This window comes from Aethalodelphis obliquidens, unplaced genomic scaffold, assembly GCF_003676395.1.
Source record: "Aethalodelphis obliquidens isolate GAN/ISIS:26980383/991018 unplaced genomic scaffold, ASM367639v1 scaffold55, whole genome shotgun sequence".
NCBI classification, from domain to species: Eukaryota; Metazoa; Chordata; class Mammalia; order Artiodactyla; family Delphinidae; genus Aethalodelphis; species Aethalodelphis obliquidens.
In genome coordinates this window covers 10479334-10497462 of record NW_020837999.1, presented here as the reverse complement: position 1 = coordinate 10497462, position 18129 = coordinate 10479334, and the positions used below count along the sequence as shown (strand labels likewise).

At 37.8% G+C, this 18129-nt stretch overlaps 2 protein-coding genes across 14 annotated transcripts in view; one reads left to right on the top strand and one right to left on the bottom strand.

Moving 5' to 3' along the window:
- The window catches only part of FIRRM (FIGNL1 interacting regulator of recombination and mitosis), a 52223-nt gene extending 38575 nt beyond the window's left edge, over positions 1-13648 (top strand). For 2 of the 5 annotated variants that reach the window (XM_027086353.1, XM_027086357.1), the window contains 8 exons: positions 3203-3388; positions 5164-5286; positions 6904-6999; positions 8429-8542; positions 10234-10338; positions 11002-11082; positions 12006-12125; positions 13305-13648. In XM_027086353.1, the coding sequence (XP_026942154.1) occupies positions 3203-3388; positions 5164-5286; positions 6904-6999; positions 8429-8542; positions 10234-10338; positions 11002-11082; positions 12006-12125; positions 13305-13493 (1014 nt within the window). In that variant the 3' untranslated portion in view covers positions 13494-13648. The remainder of the gene's footprint in view (positions 1-3202; positions 3389-5163; positions 5287-6903; positions 7000-8428; positions 8543-10233; positions 10339-11001; positions 11083-12005; positions 12126-13304) is intronic. The other 3 variants (XM_027086354.1, XM_027086356.1, XM_027086355.1) reach the window with 3 other exon arrangements.
- A 2-nt stretch (positions 13649-13650) lies between these two features.
- Positions 13651-18129, bottom strand: part of SCYL3 (SCY1 like pseudokinase 3) — a 39528-nt gene continuing 35049 nt past the window's right edge. For 3 of the 9 annotated variants that reach the window (XM_027086360.1, XM_027086361.1, XM_027086369.1), the window contains 3 exons: positions 16363-16521; positions 14841-15538; positions 13651-14341 (listed from right to left, as the gene is read on the bottom strand). In XM_027086360.1, the coding sequence (XP_026942161.1) occupies positions 14234-14341; positions 14841-15538; positions 16363-16521 (965 nt within the window). In that variant the 3' untranslated portion in view covers positions 13651-14233. The remainder of the gene's footprint in view (positions 14342-14840; positions 15539-16362; positions 16522-18129) is intronic. The other 6 variants (XM_027086362.1, XM_027086364.1, XM_027086365.1 and 3 more) reach the window with 3 other exon arrangements.

Below are 18129 nucleotides of genomic sequence, written 5' to 3'. Positions count from 1 at the left end.
TCAAGAGTTGTCTGCTCCAGATTTCTTAGAATTTTAATACCTTTCTCTCCTCTGTCAAATGTCCTACTCCTGGTTTCCAGTACACTGTTCTTCCTAGAAGCCCTGTTAACTGGGAGGCCCTTCCTGAAGAAGTGGGGTCTGGAAGAGATCCTCAATTTTTTCACTTACAAAATGGGAATAAGATCCTTTTCCCAGGGTTGTGAAATTTTAATTTTTAGGATAATACAACTCAGAATGAATTAGCCCTGAGTTCTAGAAGCTTTGTTATAGATAAACTCCATGTTTAGAGATCTCTTACATACTTCTCAGTTTTCTAAATTTTTCCAAATAATTGCAGCTATCAGATATGTAAGTTATAGATAAATGAGGGGTTACTTTTAATTTTTTCCTTCAGTTATCAAATACTGATTTTTCCTTCTGTGGTCAAGTTACTGTACTAAAAATTGAGGGACAAACCTGAATTTGAATCCCTGTTCTGAGAGTCCTTGGGAGAGTTAGTTAATCCTAAAATTGAAATACTATTACTCAGATGGCAGTTGTGAGACCGGAGGAGATAGGGAATGTATATATATTATACATCAAGTGAGCATTTAACAAGTGTTAGTTCTTCTGTCATGCTCAGCTCTTTTTCCTTTTCTCTTAAGACTTGATCCCTCTTCTTCAAGTAGGCAGGGAGGAAACCTGTATTTTTTGAGACTGAAATATGAACCAGGCTTTGTACTAGGCACTTCAATTCTTTTAGTCCTTACATCAGCCTTGTGGGATAGATGATGATATTATGTCCATTTTACAGATGAAGAAATAATAACTCAAGGAAATTAAAGAACTACCCCAAACTCAAACATAATAAATGACTGAGCTGGGATTCCGATCAGATCTGTCTTGCTCGCAGATCTGTGCTCTTTCCACAGCTCCAGTGTTCTTTTCAGTCTTCATGCAGCTACTTCAGGGGCCTCCTCTGTTTGTGGGCTGTTGACTCTGCCTCCTTACTCCCTTTTACCCTAGGAAATCTGCTTTTATTTAGACATACAAAGCTTGCTCACAAATTTTCAATAGTGTTTTGTTGCTTAAAATAAAAAACTTGGACTCCACTGCACTATATCATGACATCTCAAGGAACATATAACCTAGTAGAAATTATAAATTTATAAAAACACTCATAATAAAAGGTAGTACGTGATGAGTGTCAAGACTGAGGTGCAAATCAGGTTTTGTTGGGTGTTTATTGGGGACGTGTGGTGTGGGAACAGGTAGGAATGGTGAAGCTGTTGGAGATGGCATTTGAGATTCATGCTAAAGGAAGGGTGAACTGGGAGGGAGTGGGCAGGAATAGAGAGCAAAGGTGAGAGAGCACATGCTAGGGGAAAAGGAGAGGCAGGCAGTGTAGCTGGAAATAATTATTCTTTTGCATACAAGATGGTGTCTTTTTAGATAGTGAAATAAAAACCCAGATTTTGGATCTATGATGCAGCATTAACATAAATGAAAATAGTTAATCTCAGTATAGCGGTGTTTTACTTTAAAAAGTATGGTGTCTGTGATAGATAATAATTTGGGGGGGAATGCAAGTATATAAGGTGATTAAGATGTATCCACTGTTTCAATATGGGGAGTAATTACTGCATATCCTATTGTTCTTTTAGTGTGTGAAATTAACAATATTCCTGTTTTAGAGGAACAAGGAAAAGCACCAGGAGGTTACCTGAGGGGAAAGGATATAATATGCCTGATTTAAGCACATTAGTTGTTCTACCATATTTATGTACAGGAAAGATTACTTTATATATTTGCATTTTAAGCCCACTGGTGTGTTTTTTCTCTTAGTGTTAAGGAGGGAAGTCATAATGCTCTGCGCATCATCCCCTTATGCTTCATTCCTTGTGAACTGTCAGCACTCGCAGTTTTAAATCTTGGAAATTGTGTTGAGGCCAAGGTTTTCAAACTCAGAATAGTAAATCAATCAATCAGTCTTTGTATGTAACAAATCTTGGCAACACCTACCCTTTAATATTGTCCAGGATGTTATTATTTATAGTTCTACTTTGGGAAGGGAACTCAGTCACTCACTGGACTTCATTATTATAAAGAAAGGTCTTGTTTGAACACGTGTTTATTAGTTGGCACAAGTCTCTTGGCTTTCCTGGTGCAGTTTGGTTTCATGAATAAAGCTGCTTATTATAATAGACACATAGCTCATGAAGGGATCCATTTTTCTGGCTTTATCAGCTATCCCAAAAGGTAGCCACATGAGTTTTCCCTTGTTTTGACAGCTAAATATTTTCTCTAAACAAAATAACATTCAAATATATAACGTAGAAGAGTTTCTCAGTCAAATTTAATATAGTGGGTTTTTTTTTCATTTTTGATGTAGGAAAAATTTCATTCAACGAGGAGATTTTGGATTGTAAATTGAATTATTCTTCTAAAAAAATTACATTAATATTCCTAGTTAGAGTATACCTAAATTAGTAAGTGTACCAGTTTTTGCTGTTTTTCCACCAGAAACTAATTTAATATTTTAACTTTTTTTTTAGAACTTTTGTTTTCCATTTTTATCTAGTCTGTTGACAACACGTTTTAAAACAGTTCTGTTTTCCTATTAACCTGGCAAGCACTTTGAATTATTTCAGTGGTAGAATGGATTTGCCAACCATACTATCCTGAACACTTGTGAGTGAGTTTCATATGCTGTCTAAAGTAGAACAGAGCTGGCGGCTAGCCCACTGGAAAACTGAACCTATGACCTTTGCTTCTTTAAGTTCTCTATGATCATCAGCTGAGTAGTAAGCCACAAAAGTTGGCTAAATCAATCTCATTGGCATATTTGGGAATATTACTTTTGATTGAGCTGTGCAAGGTGATGAGTATACAAATTCTTAGGAAAAAATAGAATTATTGGGTAGGAGCATGTAAAATAGCTGATGTCACTAATAATGAAATACATTATTTAACATTTCTTAATGCATTTATATTGTGCTCCACTTAACCTGTGTTTTTCATTTTGGAAACAAATGCAGCAACAACAAGAATAACGGCTAAAATGTGTGTTCATTTAAGCTACCTTGGTCTGGTACCTTGTGATACTGCTATTCAGTTAAGAACTTTTAAAAAATATTAAATATGGAAGCTAATACTTAGCTTTGGTGTATCCATTCACTAGACTGTTTTATGTTACTTTTGTTTCTTTAACAATTTGTTTCAGGTGGAGTTTATCCAGAAATTTTCCCCAAAAGAAGCAGAAAATCTGCTTCTGTGGCAATATATTTCCTTTCAGGCATTACCTGCTGAGCTTAGGAAACAAACTGCACTTGAGGTCAGCAGATCAGGCACTGCACAGTGCAGGAAGTGGCTAAGCAGCAGTCGAACGTTGGGAGAACTTGAGTCTCTGGTAAGATAATTTTGATGGCCTTGATTCATTCAGTAGCTGTTTATTAAGCTCGGTTACTGGGGATGTAATGTTAAAAAGACAGACAGTTTGTGCCCTCAGGTTAGAATCTAGCAAGAGGTTCAGATTTCTACATTGTACGAGTCTTTGAGAAACTACTATTATCTTGATTGATGTAAATGTTAGCGGGGGAGAGTGTCTGTAGCTCAAGACACATTGGAACAACATGAAACACATTATGAAATACTTTCTTTGTAGTATTTTTGCTGACATTATCTCTGGATTAGGCAGACATGATTCTTCTATTTGATGTACAACCCTCATTTTATGCAAACCTCTTCAGAGCTTTTATGTACCTTTCTATTTAGAATGCTCCCTCTTAAAATAATGGAATAAAAAAGAAATTCATCTGTAAGTAAAGAAAAATACAATTTAAAAAACTGAATATAGTACATGTAGTTAAGTGTTTATTTGCTAATTCTTTGATTCATTCATTCATATTTTGAATGCTCATATGTGTCAAGCTCTGTTTTAGGCATTGGAAATATATCAGGGAACAAAACAAACAAAAATTCCTGCTCTCATGGACTTACATTCTAGCTTAGCTGTGGACAGAGAAGTAATAAATATATATATATTCATAATATATATTATATATCAGTTTGTGATGAGAAGAATCAAGCAAGGATGAAGACAGGGCATTCAAGGGGATGAGGACCTATTTGTAGTTTTAAATTATGAGTTCAGGGTTTTCTCAGGACTTATATTTCTATAATGAGTGTAAATGTTCTGATACTCTGTTACATAATGGCACTTGACCATAATCATCAAGATAATTTAAAACATTTACATACATTGAAAGGGAATATAAATTTTTATGTGCCTTTATTTTGGGAAAAGTATTAATTACCTAGTTAGGAGTAGGTGAACTTGTTCAGATGTTGCAGTTATTGTGCACAGATTTCTATAGTAAAGACAAAACGTCTTTTGTATTAGATAAAATAAAAGCACCTATTTTCTAAAATTCAGCAGATTTTTGCTCTATGACCAAAACTTTAGTTCAGCAGGTCACTTAACATGCTTATTTGTAAAAGGAAATAAGTAAATCATAAATTAAAAGCTGTATGGTAATTACATAAAATTAAGTGTGGTTGTTGACGTATAATGGATGAAAGGCAAGGTTACTGATTGTTACCACGCCCAAACCAACCCCATTCCTGGCCAGTCAGAGAGAGATGTGATATATAGATAAGAGCGAATCCAGGGAAAATGGTCTTTAGTTTCAAATTCTAGATAGTGTACTTAGGTACTATATTTGTTTATTGAATGCAGTGTTGCTGAAAAATTTTAAAGTTTATAAAACAGCAGCAACAATAATCTGGTAACTTTAAAAGACTGCTAAGTATATAATGTAAAAATATAAAATTTTTAGTTGATGAAGATTATAAATTAGCTTGACCGTACTGGCCATTTGTATCAAACCTATTTATTAAAATATGATGGTGTTTACATTTGTTAAATTTTCAACCTAAAAGGAAAAAAAGTTTCTTTATTTAGAAAAATGAAGCAAATGTTTCTGTGTATAAGGAAAATTAGTTTTAGCAAAATATACATGTATTAAAGAAATCGCTGAAGAGATGGTTTTGGGTCTTAGAAATATAACTCTACATGGGTTTTTATGAAGAGTTGTAAGTAACTGAAAACCTCCAGGTAATTGGGTTCCAGCTTCTTTAGACTGGTATCTAAACTCAGGTCCTTTCCCTGTCTCTCCCCTTTAGAACACAGTGCTCTCTGCTTTGCTTGCTGTATGTAATTCTGCTAGTGAAGCTCTGGATATGGGACAGCAAACTGCAGTTAAGGAAGTTGGGAGTCAGCTTTGGGCTCTTTTAAACATTAAACTGGTAAGGAAAGCAACTAATCATTTCCCTGAAAAACAAATAAAATATTGAAAAAAGAATAATACTGAAATTTCCCTGTAGAGTAAAATGTATGTAATTTATTTATTTATTTTGCGGTACGCAGGCATCTCACTGTTGTGGCCTCTCCCATTGCAGAGCACAGGCTCCGGACGTGCAGGCTCAGCGGCCATGACTCACGGGCCCATGTGGGATCCTCCCGTACCGGGGCACGAACCCGTGTCCCCTGCATCGGTAGGCGGACTCCCAACCACTGCACCACCCGGGAAGCCCTGTATGTAATTTCTTTAGGTTCTTCGTAGAACTTGTGATTAGAACTTAAAATACCTACTGGTACTCTTTCAGCCAGTTGTATTTAAGAGTGTGATAGGGCTTTCCTGGTGGCGCAGGGGTTGAGAGTCCGCCTGCCGATGCAGGGGACATGGGTTCGTGCCCCGATCCGGGAAGATCCCACATGCCGCGAAGCGCCTGGGCCCGTGAGCCATGGCCGCTGAGCCTGCGCGTCCGGAGCCTGTGCTCCGCAACGGGAGAGGCCACGAAAGTGAGAGGCCCGCGCACCGCGATGAGCAGTGGCCCCCGCTTGCCGCAACTGGAGAAAAAGCCCTCGCACAGAAACGAAGACCCAACACAGACAAAAATAAAAAAATTTTTTTTTTTTTAAAAAGGAAAAAGTGTGATAGAATTATATTAGTAAAACTAGAACCTACTGAAGTGAAAGTGATGTTCTAGCTATTTTCAAGACCAGTTTGATCCTATTTTTTAAAAAAATCTCTTCTATTGTTTTCTTCTGTCTTTGGTTGGTATAGCTTGTTTGTTATTCCAGGGTCTTTTTATAAAATCTTTTGGGCAGTGGAGAGTGGTGTGGCTTAAAGGTGGAAGGGGCAAGTAAATGCATGTGGCTAATTGGTATTACTCTTTTCCAGAAAAGCCAGAAAGCCAAGTGATGATCAGGCTAGAATTAGAATGATGTGTGTTCCACAGATCATTGTAGTTTAGAAATCATATTTAGTTAAATATCTAAATATGACATTTAAGTTGAAATAAATGTGTGACCTCTGGTTGTCCCGGTCAATGGAAGCTGAAGGCAACATTCACACTTGGGAAATAATAGAAATGGTTTTGCAGATGATGTTTTATCATTAAAGTTTATGTCTAAGGTCAGATTTCACTACTGCAGCATTTTGACTTCAATGAGTACTTTCCTCTGATCCTTAAAAATCATTCAATAAATATTCACTGAGGACCTCTCTTGGTGATATAGCTTACAATATCATGATAGAAACAATTATGGAGAGGAGAAATGGAATTCTAAGGAGACTAAGGAATAAGCAAGCTTTTTTAGTGACAGATAAAAGTAATTAGATCCCCATCTGAGTTAAATCTTGGTTTGAAACATGGCTCTGCTTTTTCCTAGCTCTGTGATCTAGAGCAAATTATTTAACCTTTCTGCCCCTTTTTCTTATTAAAGTGATAATACCTATCTCACAGTTATAAGGAATAAGTGAGGTAATAAAGTGCTTAGCATATATAATAAATGCAAATGTTGCTATTCTCATGTAATTGAAAATTTTCACCAAAATTATTTTGTGCTTCTTATTTAAGGTAACAGGTCAACCTTATGTTCAACAGACACTCTGCCTTTTACTTCCACTGCTGGGATTTTTCATTCAAACTCTAGATCCTCAGCTGATAAGTCAGGTAAGAATAGTGAGCAAGTTATCTGTTCTTCTCTTATCTGCTTGATGCTGAGTAGTCAGACCTTTTTCATTGTTGCTGCTAACTGCTCAGGAAAAATCCCTGAGGTTAGGAGTCATAGTTTACGTGTGAACCCTGCATTCATAGCATTTTCAAAGGCATGCCAGCAGCTGTGGGAGTGTGGAATATAACCACCATGGACTTAAGGATAATCCTCATTGTTTCTTTGAAGAAATAAAATGACTAAGGAGGAGCACTACTGAATTTTCTCTCTGGCCCCCAGCTTGCGTGGCAGAACAGGGGTCACTGGGGGATCCGTGTGGTGTTGCCTCAGGTATGCCTCGCTTTTGGAGGTTCTAAGCAATGGAGAGAGGGAAAAACGGAGAAAGCCTTCATCTTACCTGAAGTGATTTGAGGCTTTGGAATGAGTCCATACTAGACAGACTTGATCCCCAAATTCAGGAGTGGCTTAAGCTTACAGTCACTTAAGAAACAAAAACTGTCCCGAGGTAAAGCTAACCTTTCCTATTCAGGAGGATGACAGAAGAAGTAATACCCTGTCACAGCATATTGCAGAGTGAGACTAGCAACACTTCGTTTTTAGTAACTCTGTTTTCTGGTTGTGCACATGAAGAACTTAGCATTAACAAATATTTACTAATTAGGTATATTTTAAATTACCATTATGTGTAATTACAGAGAATGAGAATATACTAAAATAATTGACTCAAATTATGTTGATTCGGAAGATTCTAGTTGTTTTTGAAAAATTAAATAGTGATCGTTTTAATGTAAATAATTTTGCCTATCTTCAAAAACTCCAAATAACATTTTAAAATTTCAACATAATTTTTCATTTAGATATTGCCTCCTTTATAGACTAGCTCAGTGCTCCTTTAAACCAAGGGTTGGCAAACTATGGCCTCCTGGCTAGATTCTGCCCTCCTGTTTTCAGCACAAGTGCTAAGGATGATTTTTACATTTTTAAAGGTTAAAAAAAATGTGTGTGTGTGTATGTGTATGTATATATATGTAACAGGGAACACGTTACCTGCAAAGCCTAAAATATTTACCATCTGGCCCTTTACAGAAAGTTGGCCAACCCATGTTTTAAATAATGAACTTATCTCTCTAGAATTTAAAATACAAAATAATTTTGAAGATTTAAAAGAAGAGCACTGGTATATCATTTTTCAGAAACACATGGATTTTTCATTTTTTTTACAGTGGTTGGTAGGACTGATGTTGTAATGATTGACTCAGTCATTTTGTTTTATTAAAATTCCACCTGTGAAGTGTAGGCTTTGTGGAATGTTCGACTGTCCTGGGTTTGGTTTTGTTTCCCCGCCTACATACCCATCAAAATCTTAGTCATGTCTCTACAAAGCATTTGTTTTCATTTATAACTGTTCTTTGGTCTTTGTGCCCTTAGGTAATAACTTTGCAGACCTCACTACTCAAATCAGAGCCTCCTGACCATGTTCGTTTGGCAGTTCTTGATTTTCTGTCTTCCCTGGGAAAACTTTTTATACCTCAAGCCATCCAGGTAATAATACTCTCTTAATTCTTTTGTTCCCATGTTAACAAAATCTCTAAGAATTACTGATGGATTTTCAGGCTTTAATTTCTGAAATTCTGTGGATTGTTGACAAAGAAAATTGGGGGGAAAATATATTTTGTGAAGAGAGGGTAACTGTCAAAATAGAACTCATTTTATTTACTTTTAGAAAAATGTATGTTGACATACAAGTAATTTATAGGGTTGGCTATGGTGTGAGATTTATTCTAGTCGGGCTCTAGCACACAAAGTTCCTGAGGAAGGAAAACATATTTATGTCTTCTAGAGAGTGGTGTATAATGAGGAAATGGGGTGATTTATAAAAGTTATTCTCTTGGTTTTATATCCATGAAAGGCAGCCTGTTTGTTTAAGACGGTATTTTTGAAAATGTTGCAAAGTATATACAGAGTTGACAAATGGATATTTATTTATAAAACTGTAAAGGCCTGGCAATACACTTCTACTGAACTTTAAGACATGCTTCACAGCAAAAGGAGGTCTTCCTCCTAAATTGAGTTTTTTCTTCCTTATTACTGTCTGTGGTCAAAACAACAATTCTAGACAGTTGACCTTTTTTTCCCACCTCCACGGGAGATATTACACTATAAAGAGTTCAGTGATGAGAACTTTTTACGTTAACTTGAGCAAAAACATGATGGACGGACATTATCTCAGTACGTGTTGATTAAAACCTTTGAAACCAAAAATTGAACTGGTTAGTTTCTAAAGGGCTCTCTTGTTCACAGGTAAACAATACCATACCGTTTGTTTTCATCACGTAAGGTGTCTCATAAGTGTGTACTCGCCAGCTTCTTTTCAACTCTCTGGACAAAAGTATTCAAAGATACTTGGATTTGAGCTATCTTCTTTTTAGCATAAAACGAATGTATTCTAAAATGCTGCTTCATTAGTGCATAACTACTGACCCTAATGGGCCCAGAACCTATGGAACAAATGTTTTATTAGGAGACATTACCTTACATATTCCCAGGAGTGAAATTAAGGTGTGAAGAAATTTTGGGGATTCATCAGCATATGAGAGGCATTTGAAGCCACATGATGAAATTGATTCATTCAAGAAAAAACTTGAGTTCTTGCTATGTGTCAGGCACTATTTTAATCACTGGGGGTTCAGTAATGAATGAAACTAATAAATACTGACTCTCAACTGTTGTGAGGCAACAGACTAATAAAGTGGGGATATATGTAGTGTACTAAATGGTGGTGAATGCTACGGAGAGAAATAAAGCAGGGAAGGGGAAGAAAGAATGTGTATGTTACGGGGGCAGAGTCTTAAATTGAACTTTGTCACTGGAGTCCTCACCACGGTGACATGTGGGTAAAACCTGAAGCTGAGAGAGCAAGCCAAGCAGGTATCTGGGGAAAGCATTTCCAGAGCAGGGGAAATAGTAAATGGAAGTCCCTGAGATGGGAGCACGCCTGATAGGAGAGCTAACGCAGAGGCAGTGGGGCTTTGCAGGCTGTGGTGAGGACTTTGGTTTTTACTCTGAGGGAAACGGGAAGCTACTGGAAGGATTTGAGCGAAAGAGTGACATGATTTAACATGTTTTAACACGTGTTCACCGGGACAGAATTACGGAAATTTGACAACGTTAGAATAATCAGTGTACTCTGCTGAGGTTTTCCTCTATTTAATAAGGTTTGGTTTTCTTTTTAGGACAAAATTCTGCCCCACCTATCTTCTGTTTTTGCCTTACTGCTAGCTGACAGGAATTGGCTACTAGAACAACATTCCTTGGAGGCGTTTACTCAGTTTGCTGAGGTAATTAGAAGGCCAGTCTATCACAGTGACCTCTAAAATAATTTAGTATCTCAGATATTCCAAAACATTCCAAAAACATTTATTGAGCTGCTTTTGTATCTCAGTCATAGTATTTTCTGCTGGAGGATATATTACTAGTCATCTATTTTACAGGACCTAAAAATGAGACCCAGAGAAGTGAGGTGACTTTCCTAAGGTCCTATGAGTAGTAACAATCAGAACAGGCATTCAGACCAGGTGTACTAACTCAGACACTATTTTGGGGTCGATTGAGAGTACATTTCATCTCCACCTATCACAGGGGCTAGAGTTTGATGAACACAGACCTGTTAGCTTGGTTCTGTAGAGAAGGCCACCCTGCCGTTGGGTTACTTTTACCCACTGTAGTGCAGCGTGCCTGTGGTCATAAGGGGGCCCAGAGATGTTGGGATGACTGGGCAGAAGTCCTTACAGCTTACAGCTCCACACTTGTGCAGAATATTGTATTAATTATCCTAAGGCATCCTGAAATAACTATGAGCTTATTATCTTTTGAGTATCCTCTGGCACTGAGTATTTTCTTTTAAAATGCATTTTTAATTAAGGTAGCTCTTAAAACTCATGTACTTGTCTTTGCAAGCTGTTGAAATATATTGAAATTAGTTTTGTCAAATCTTTTAATAGGGAACAAATCATGAAGAGATAGTTCCACAGTGTCTCAGTTCTGAAGAAACAAAGAAGAAAGTTGTATCTTTTCTGGAGAAGGTATTTTATTTATATAGAATCAAAATAGTAGTGGCACATATTTTGTTCTTTATCATGTTACTTTTTTTTCAAATTATAACCAAGTTGAATATCTTTGTTAGCTCCAATTTTTCACAGTGCTTATTAACACAGTGGTGACCCACATTATTATTAAGCAGTTGGGACCTCATTACAAGTCAGAAGTAAAACACTTTGGAGTTGCTCTGCCTGTAGTTTGGGATACTATTGCATTGATCATTCAGGCAGTGAGATGAAGAATGAGGATCCCTCACCTGTTACTCATCATAATTAGATTCACATGTAGAATCGTAGGCCTGTGAGGATCATGTTCACCCCTGTAATTCAGTCATGGCTTTTCCAAATAGTGACTTTCCAAACTGTTGAATCGTATGGCTCCCATATTTGTGCATGCTTTGAAACGTATATGGAGATAGTGGTAGGATGTAAGTTAAAGGTTAATTGAAGCACTCATAGAACAGTTACACCACAAATTTAGAATGCTAGGAGAAAGTGAATTATGCTTAAGTACTTAATTTTTTAATATCTCATTATTGAACTGGACTGTGTCTCTTATTATTTTTATATATGCATATATTACATATCAGCTGGATGATAAGTAAGTGTGTGCACATGTTGCTTTCAACAATTTCTCACCCTATTCAGTAAAGGCTATCAGACTATCATTTTTCTGTAGGGAAGGAGAACACTGTGGAATAATTTTACCCCAATTACACTGAGGATACATTTACAGATGACTGCAACTTACTTCCAAAATTTGCTTAGTTCACAGGCTAAACCAGAGCAGTTTAACATCCGGCACTTAAACACGCAGGCCTTTTCACCTTCTGAATATCACACCATTTTAATATTGAGTAGAGAATGCTAATGTTGATGTTTGCTTGGTTTTTCATGGTCTCTGGCAGACGGGGTTTGTAGAGGAAACTGCAGCTGCCAGAGTGGAACGTGTCAAACAGGAAAAAGGTACCTTCTGGGAGCCCTTTGCTAAAGTTACTGTAGAAGAAGCAAAGAAGTCAGCTTTACAGGTATGGACTGCTTTTCAGTGTGGATCAAGCTTTAATAAGAAATTCTGCCTTATTACTTACTGATAAAACAGAAACTAGCATGGTTCTTGGCCTCATACTGAATATCAAAATAAATAGATCTAGACATGTAAAATTGTTTTATGGTAGCTACTCTTAAAAATCACATTTCTTCTTCTGAAAGGTTATCAACACATAGAACAGAGGAGGGACTACAAAAAAAGTTTTAAAAATCATACAGAATATACTCTTAACATAACTGTCAATTATTTGTAGTAACCTTTGGGAAAGTTATGTCTTTGTACCAGTGATGCTACAAATGCAGTAGTTTCTGAACCACAGAAGAAAACCAATTAACTTACCTTCCAAAATGTTTACTTTGATCCTTTGCCTCATTCATCAAATCAGCCTAAGAGTTTTTGGCACTGTCTAGAAATCACATCTACCTATTAAAAGGCAGAAATCTGATACCTCTAAGGATATTAAACTTGTTTTGAGCAGTAATAGTATATTTGGAACGGTAATCCATAATGGTAAATTTAAGTTACAGTTCTCATTAAAAAAAAAAAAAAAATTGTTTTTAAGACATGTTAACTTTTATGCCTTACATCTGTAAAGTTAAATATATCAGTAGTATAAATAAGCCCTCAAGAATTTATATGTTATGAGCTTCCTTAGGAAGACAGGGATTATAAAAACTGTCTTGGCCCCAATCCTTCTTCCCCTTCCTGGTGCGGTGATGTTAGAAACCCTGGCAATTTACTGAACTGGCTCCGAAAGCATCATTATAAACTCAGCATTAAAAAGAAAAACAGCAGGCATTTAGAAAATTCATATTTGGAGCTTTTTTGTAAGGACAGATTATATGGCTAAAGAATACTCACTGGAAGTTACTGGACAAGGCAGCACTTCTTAGTTTCCTTCAACCTTGAGCATTAATGGTAGTAGCAGCCTGAATCCCTGTGACAAACCAAAAATGCCTTCACATCTCTCTCCAGACGCTTGCAGGGGGCGGGTGCCCTCCTGCGCTTGTGAACCAATAACCGGAATAAAATTTTCATATAAAACTTTACAGCTTTAGAATTTGTCCTTATAAGCTTTACTCTAGTCCAAAGGAAAGTTCTTTATTTTTACAGTTTTGGAATGGGTATCATGGCACTACTTGTTTTTCTCATTTGCCAGCCTTCTGCGAAAAGAGCCCGTCACGAGCTCCCCTTGGAAGAAGAGTACAGGTCAGCACTGCAAGCAGCAACAGCGGCCTTGGAGGCAATCGAGTTATTACTCCAAAAGTCTCCTCCTCCAGACTGGCTTCTGACAAAAATGGAGACACTCCAAGAAAGGATTGATAAGCTAAAACATCATGTATTCTAGGGTGAAAACTGAATGGACTGGACCATATTAATTATCGCTAGGTAAGAGTTGGATGATTTTTTCTGTCATCCTACAGTGCATTTCACCTATAGATGAAAATATTGATGTAATTATATGTCTGTACATTTTCTAACACATAAAACTTTTCTAAAGTTGATTCTAGTTAAAATAGTCTTTATTGGACATTTAGAGAACAGGATGGTGGGGATATATCTCATGAAGAGCTTTGGTACAAGGTAATAATACAGGAACAGTCGGTAACTCACTCAGATAGTACATCTGTAAACAAATAAACTGCCTAAGGAAACCTTAGCAATTTAAAATCATTTATATACTTTATAGCTAAAATTTTTTCAATAAGTTGATTTCATAATAGAGCTTACTCTTCTGACAAAGAAATAGCACAAAATTAAGCTAATCAGCTTGAGTTTTTGTATTTATTTTCTTTACTTCCAGAATTGTTCTGGAAAAAAGCAGTAAGGTCAACCTTTCCACAGCCACTTGCTCTTCACAGAAACTGGCCTCAGTCAGACACACAGCCTCTTCCTCTGAGAAGGGCTGTGAACCTCTGCACCGCCCAGGGCTCCCCGCCAGCACGCCAGGTCTCACACTTCTGTTGGCACTGACTGGAAAAAGAGCTCCTGGTATGAGAAAAACAGGATGCTTTTGGGTTTTCTTGTCTGCAGAGCCTGCTTTTGAGGTATTTGATTTTTTAAAAAAGGAATCCATTTTCCTAAAGATTAACTCACACCCGTTGTCACCAGGTATTGTCTTCCCAGTTCAGGTCGCCATCTTCTCCCCAACCTGCAGCCTCTCCCTGCAACAAAAGAAAGCAAGCCAAGGGCAACCTGCTGAAACAAATCATGTTCAGATTTGAAAGATCAGGAATTTAAAAGGGGCGCAACGCGTGTCTTTTGATGCCAGAATACATTTCCTTGAACTAAGTAAAATAATTTACTGGACTAGGAAGCTGAAAAGTAGAATTACTTTGGTTCCAGAATTACAAAACCACAGTATTGGGAAATAACGTTCCAAGGACCATATAAGCCAGTAAAATCAGCTTGATGACACCACATTCTTGGTTTAATCCCTTTTCCAGACAAAAAAGATTATTATTGTAAAAAGTGGCCCATTTATTAGCCCAAGCACTGCTACATTTTTCTAGGGAACGAAAGATGCCATTTATAGGAACTGATCTTATTCATTTTATGCTTGATCATGTTACCCAATTGTGGACATCAGTCTTTTCTCTCACTGGGAAAACAGCATGTTTGTTATCAATGGGACAGTGCAGCTGCTACCTGTGAGGGAAGCATAAACTATTATGCACAATTTAATAATCCTCACCTCAGTAATTTCTGCTGCAGCAAATTTTGAGGAAAAGTGCATCACTGATGAGACGTTACCCTTGTTGGGAGCTACCGTTTCTGTCCTCAGTTCAGGTAAAATAAGAATAGCAGCTGAAGGCTTAATTTCTGGGATCATATCAGCAAACCAATCCAACTCTGGGTCTTTTACTGGCTTCTTTTTCACCTGTATGGTAAACTCCTCTCCTAAACCAAGTTCTGATGGAGCTTTAAGGCGCCTTTCTTGTGACGACACTTTTGGTGGCTTGGTTTGGTCTGGGTCATCCCTGCTTCGTGCAAGACTGGTCTTTTGGGGTAGGCTTGATTTCAAAGGCTTGGCCTCTTCAGTGAGTGGACGCAAAGTAGGAGTGGCCTTTTGCTCCCCTGAGGTGACAGGTCTTGCAGCCGTGATTCCACCTCCTGGGTTTATTTCAGTATCTACACCGCTGGGCTCAAAGTCATCCCAAGCCGCCGCCTCTGCATTCAAGTCGGTGAATGGCGACCTGGCAGCAGCATGGGGGTCTGCAGGGCAAATCTCTGTGTCGACAGGTTTGTCCTCAGGCTCCTCAGGCTCGCTCCAGTCAGGCCACTCCTCAGACTTTTTAGAACTCGACGGGAACTTCTCACTGTCTCCTGAGGTGATTTTCACATCTGAGATTCCGTTGATGGGAAATTTAATAGGCTGAGAAAACTGATCGCCTGTGGGAGATAAGTACAAGAATTATTCTCATAAAACGTTGGTTTTAAGAACAAGCAATATTTAGGAGAAAGTTAACAGATCTATACAGAAACGTATAGATCCAATTCCTTGGAAATATCTATGTACACTGAAGTATGAGATATCCCAGCAGAACATAAATCAACAAAGATGTGATGTAAGTTAAACAAATACTTAAATCGTAATTTGATGGAAGCATCGCAAGCAACAACTAACTGGAGCATCTAATCCTTTACTAAATATTCAGATATACTGTTTAGTGGCATAACTACAAACAAAGATAAAAATGTTCTAAGCCAGGCGATGTTACCCTTGAGATATTAATTACGTACACCCTGAAAAAGTGTTGTGTGCTCAAATAAGTTTGCCTCGCCCAACATATCCTCATTTTAAACAGATTTTCTTAAGTGCAGTCAAGTCACTGAAGTCTTGTGCAGTGTGGTCTGATTCTGTGCTCAACTCCCCAAACTTATTTAACCACAGAACTCCTCTTTCACAGCACGCCTATTAACATCTTCCAGAACTATCATTCTTTGATGATACAATTTGGAAGAAGTCCCAAAGTAAAGTATCTGGTGCAAAAAAGAATTCAAGCAACGTCTTCACCAGTTATGAAGAAAAGACAGGTATATACCCTATAGTCCAGGGAAAAAAGACAGACCCAAGCTGACTACATAATTACAAATAATAAGAAAAATCAGTCTCAATATTCCCAAAGTGCCCTTAAGGTTCAGAATTTAAACTTATTACTCAGGAAAACATTCACCCAAGCAGTGGAACAGCTATATAAGTTTAATGAATCTACCTGTCTGTAAAAGAGTACTGTAGTAATCTCGCTGTATGTGCTTCTTGCTGGTGATGGGCACGTTGCCAGAAAAACATTTAGGGAATATGCTAGAGGAGGGGTTCTTCAAGACAGGTGAGATCTGACTGCGCTGGCTGCAGACGACGTGCGTGGGAGAATCTGAAGATAAATAAAAAAACCCCAAAAATGAAAGGGGTAGTAAATTGCTTCTTTTCCTATCACATGTTAGGTGAGCAATGGTTAAGGGAAAAGGGTATATTTAACACAGATAAAAGATAAGTTGCAGAAAGAGGGCACCTCCAAATATTTGAAGAAACATAGTTACTAAGGAAGGGACTGCCTGTCCTAGAGGCATTTAAGAACAGGCTGTGTCCACATGGTGGTAATGGCACAGTAAGGTTTCAAGCATAGGTGAGCAGTTGAAGTAGACAGAAAACAAAACCTTTAGGATACCTAGTTATAAAAGTTAACAGCCTTTAAAAACATCTTATTGGTTATTTAAAATCATACTTGATTCTACTTACTTTCCTTTTAAGAAAAAAGAGTACAAACACACCAATGTGAATGTACTTAATGCCCCAAGACTGTACACTTAAAATGTTTAAAATGGTAAACTTTGTTACAGACATTTAATGCCCAACTGGGAAAAGGAAAGTGTTTTAAGAAAATGTTGTCTTTAACAGCTTATCAGAAAGTTCATACTCAAGAGTGGGTATTGCGCAAAAGGATCCTAGCAAACTTTCTGGCCGAATACTTCCTCTGCCTTGGAAAAGTGAGGGTGAGGGGGATGGCCTGGGCTAACTCATCACAGGCCGCAGCTCCCCTCCTCAGCGCAGCCTGACCTCTACAAGCCCTCCACCCTCTTGCTTATTTCTGCCACTCTCCTCCCTGCTGAAGTCCTACTCATTTTTCTTACAAAATGTCCCCTTCTCTAAATTGTCCTCCCTAACTCTTGTTCATGCAGACTTATTTCTCTTAGGTACACTTTTCACTAACCTCCATATTAGCCCTTATGTCTGACCATGCAGGTAAACTGTAAAAGAACAGAAGGAAAAAGATAAAAGTCTAAGAGTACCTCTTTTACATACGCCCCTTCCCCAGCAGTCCCCCATGTCCTGTAGAAGAAGGGCCTCTCTTTTCTATAAACTTGGAATGTAGGCTGCCACCAGGGCTCCCAGCCATCTTGGATGAAAAGCCTAACATGGCAAGTCAGTGGGATTAGTTTCAAAGTTTTCAGGAAAATCTATTTTAGTAAAAACTTATCTGCTGTAACGTCTAGAACCAGAAGACACCATCCAATAAGTAAAAAGGATGTTCGGAGTGGGGACTTTTACTAATTGAACATGTAAATCTGCCCCCAGAGACTGACCCCTAAGCCTTATCTCAAAATTACACATACCCTCTCCTCCTGCCAGAAATTCCTCTGGGATGAAATATAAATCTTTCATCTGCTCTTTGTGCACTCTGCTAAAAGAAAAACTGGTAACAACAGACCTCACTCAGTTTGGTATGGACATTTCATGGCTGAAGAGGAGGCGACAGCTTCTCCATCGCCCTCTTTAAGCTCCCTGGAGCCACACTGACACTGATTCATTAGCACCGAGGAAGAACTGAACTCTCTTCAAAACGTCAGGAAGTCAGTGTCGCTTTAAAAATTCTCTTGGCATCAAAATGAGAGAGCAGTCTATCTGACAGTTCCTTTCTACTAATAACTTTCCATGCTATCTACTCACTATGACCGAGAACCAGATTAGAGATCCAGAGCTT